Raw genomic sequence first — 3,563 nt, 5'->3', positions numbered from 1 at the left:
TTTTTCTGCTCTGATATTTATTATTTCCTTCCTTCTGCTTACTCTGGGCTTTTATTGTTGCTCTCTTTACAATTCTTTGAGTTGTAAGGTTAGATAATTTATTGCTATTTTTTCTTGGTTTGTTTATTTATTTATTTATTTATTTATTTATTTATTTATTTATTTATTTTGAGATAGGCCTGTAGAACTATGAACTTACCTCTCAGGACTGCTTTCACTGTGTCCCATAGATTTTGGATTGTTGTGTTTTCATTGTCATTTTTACCAGGATGCTTTTTATATCTTCTTTGATCTCTTTGGTAAACAAATCATTTTTTAATAGCACGCTATTTAGCCTCCAAGTGTTTAATTTTTTCATTGTTTTTATTGTAGTTTACTTCTAATTTAATGCCACTGTCATCTGAGAAAATGCTTGATATAATTTCTATCTTCTTGAATTGGAAGAGACTTTGTTTGTGTCCCAATATGCTGTCTATCTTTGAAAATGTCCCATGTGCACTTGGGAAGAATGTGTATTCTGTATCTTTGGGGTGAAATTTTCTGAAGATGTCAATTAATTCCATCTGATCTAGTGAGTCTTTTAGGATTGATGTTTGCGATTTTTTGTGTAGAGTATTTATCCAGTGGTGTCAATGGGGTAGTAAATTCCCCTACTATGAGTTTATTGCTGTTGATCTCTCCCTTGATATCTTCTGGAAGTTTTTTTTTTTTTTAATGTATTTGGGTGATCCTGTACTGGGTGCATATATGTTTACCTGAGTTATATCCTCTTGTTGAATTGCTCCCTTTAGCACTATGAAGTGACATTCCTTATCTCTTGTTGTCACCTTCACTTTGAGGTCTAAGTTGTCAGATATAAGTATTGCTACTCCAGCTTTTTTTTCATTTCCATTCACCTGAAAAATTTTTTCCATTTCCTCACTATCAGTCTGTGTGTGTCCATTGTTCTGAGATGGGTCTCTTGTAGAGAGCATATATATGCAATATGTTTTCTTATCCATTCAGCTACCCTATGTCTTTTGATTGCAGCATTTAATCCATTTACATTTAAGGTTATTATTCATAGGCTCTTGTTTGTTGCAATTTTTATTCTTTATTCCTGTATTCCTTCTTCCCTTCCTATTTCTTCTTTTTACAGCAGTCCCTTTAGCATTTTTTGCATTGCTGGTTTGGTGGCAATAAACTCCCTTTGCATTCTTTTGTCTGTGAAGCTCCTAATTTCACCTTCAACTTTCAATGATAGCCTTGCTGGGTATAGTATTCTTGGATTCAGTCCCTTGCTTTGCATCACTTTGTATATTTCATTCCATTCCCTTCTGGCCTGATGTGTTTCTAATGAGAAATCAGTTGATAGTCTAATGGGAGATCCCTTATAGCTAACTTTCTGTCTCTCTCTGGCAGCCTTTAAGTGTCTTACTTTGTTTTTGGTGTTTGCTAATTTAATTACGATGTGTCTTGGTGTTGGTCTTTTTGGGTTCATCTTGTTTGGGACTCTGTGAGCATCTTGGACTTGTGTGAGTTTTTTCTTGCCAATATCAGGGAAGTTTCCTGTCATTATTTCTTCAAACAGGTTTTCTATTCCTTGCTCAGTTTCCTCTCCTTCTGGCATCCCTATTATGTGGATGTTTTGTTCATTCTGTGTTTTCCTAAAGCTCCCCTAGTCCCTCCTCCTGCTTTTTAAGTTTTTTTTTTTCCAGTTGCTGCTTTGCTTGGGTATTTGTTCCTCCCTTGTCTTCTAGCTAGCTGATGCAATTCTCAGTTTCTTCTAGTCTTCTGTTGATGCTTTCTATTATTTTTTTATTATTATTATTGAAGCAGTATTTTTCTTAATTTCTTCTTGGTTCTTCTTTGTTTCTTCTTGGTTCTTCCACATGTTGTTGAATTTGGCCTCCATCCTTTTCAGCATCCTTATGACCATTGCTCTGAAATCTTTCTCTGACATTTTGTTTACTTCCTTTTCTGGTGATTCCTCCTGTTCTTTCATATGGGGGTTGTGTCTTTGTCTCCCCATTTTTGCTCCTCTCAGGGTGTCTTGTTATGTGGCTCACTCTCTACCACCTTGACCAAAAGGCACAAAATTCACTTCGACAAGACATGACATAGAGGGAACAAAACATGAATGTATTCACGACACTGATAATCCCACTAGAGAAAAGAGAATTAGGGGAGAGAATAGAGTGCAAAAATGATATTGAGGAAAGGAAAAAAGGTAAGAGAGAAAAGAAAAAGAAGGGTAAAATGTATGTATATGGGTAGAAAACTAAAAATACCAACAACTAATCCAAAAAATTGAAACAACAAACACCCACAAAAGAAGGAGGGAAGCTGAATCTGAAGAGGCAGAACTTATTTCCAGAAGTTAAGGTCAAAGAATTGAATGAATGAGGAAATGGCCACTATTCAGTATAGAGGAGGTAGAAAGAGAATGAGTAGGTACTTGCGATCCTGCGTTCCCTCTCCCACAATACCCTGCGCTCTTTCTTTCCAACTTGCTGGTCATGATGGCTCCCACAAAGAAGGGTGGCGAGAAGAAGAAGGGCCGCTCTGCCATCAATGAGGTGGTGACCAGGGAGTACACCATCAACATCCACAAGCGCATCCACGGTGTGGGTTTCAAGAAGCGTGCCCCCCGAGCACTCAGGGAGATCCGGAAATTTGCCATGAAGAAGATGGGGACTCCAGATGTGTGTATTGACACCAGGCGCAACAAAGCTGTCTGGGCCAAAGGAATAAGGAATGTCCCATATCGTATTCGAGTACGTTTGACTAGAAAACGTAATGAGGATGAAGTATCACCAAACAAGCTATATATATTGGTCACCTATATGCCTGTCACCACTTTCAAAAATCTACAGACCGTTAATGTGGACGAGAACTAATGCTGATGGTCGAATAAAGTTATACAACTGCAAAAAAAAAAAAAGAGAGAGAGAAAGAGAATGAGTATATAAGAAGAAAAGTAAAAAACAAAATACTCAATAAAAAAATAAAATATATATATTTTTAGAAGCTCATAATATACCACACCTTCCTGAACCCACCTAGTATATAAATTCCTTTTTCTTTAATGTATCTATCTGTATGTTCATCTATTTTTGGAAAATGAGAATAGAGTAGAGAGCAAATAGGCTTGAGTTTGGTGGGTGAATTAAGCTATTAGTCAAAGAAGAGAGCAAGAGAGGAGAGGAAAAACAAAAGCATAAAATAAAAACAAAACAAACAAACATTCAAACAACATCAAAAAATTGGATAGTGAAGAAAGAGAAAAGAGAAGGGTACATGGACTTGGAGCAGGGGAGAGGAAATTATATATATGAGTAAGCTAACAGAGACTACTATAATAGTAATGTGTCAATAAAGCAGATAAAGAAGATCAATTTTTAATAAGGAGTGAAAAGAAAGAAGAGGGATAAACTAAAACAGGAGCAGGAGAAAAGAAACAGGATAAAAAGGGAGAAGTGAGGAAGAAAAGGCTGGCAAAAAGGAAAAAATGCAATAAAGTAAAATAATGATTAAAAATAAAAATAGAATGTAGAACACTAATCTAAAAAAACAAAAGGTTA

The 3,563-nt window shown here is 35.9% G+C and overlaps 1 protein-coding gene across 1 annotated transcript; it reads left to right on the top strand.

Moving 5' to 3' along the window:
- Positions 1 to 2,501: 2,501 nt before the first annotated feature.
- Positions 2,502 to 2,879, top strand: LOC308240626 (large ribosomal subunit protein eL31-like; the record flags this gene model as incomplete). Its single annotated transcript, XM_080653957.1, has 1 exon — positions 2,502 to 2,879. One exon carries the CDS (start codon positions 2,502 to 2,504, stop codon positions 2,877 to 2,879), a length of 378 nt encoding a protein of 125 aa, XP_080510083.1.
- Positions 2,880 to 3,563: the final 684 nt, after the last annotated feature.

Source organism: Plecotus auritus (genome assembly GCF_963455305.1).
Source record: "Plecotus auritus genome assembly, chromosome: X".
Taxonomy (NCBI): domain Eukaryota; kingdom Metazoa; phylum Chordata; class Mammalia; order Chiroptera; family Vespertilionidae; genus Plecotus; species Plecotus auritus.
Note: the sequence above shows the minus strand (reverse complement) of the source record. Positions and strands in the feature narration are given on the sequence as shown.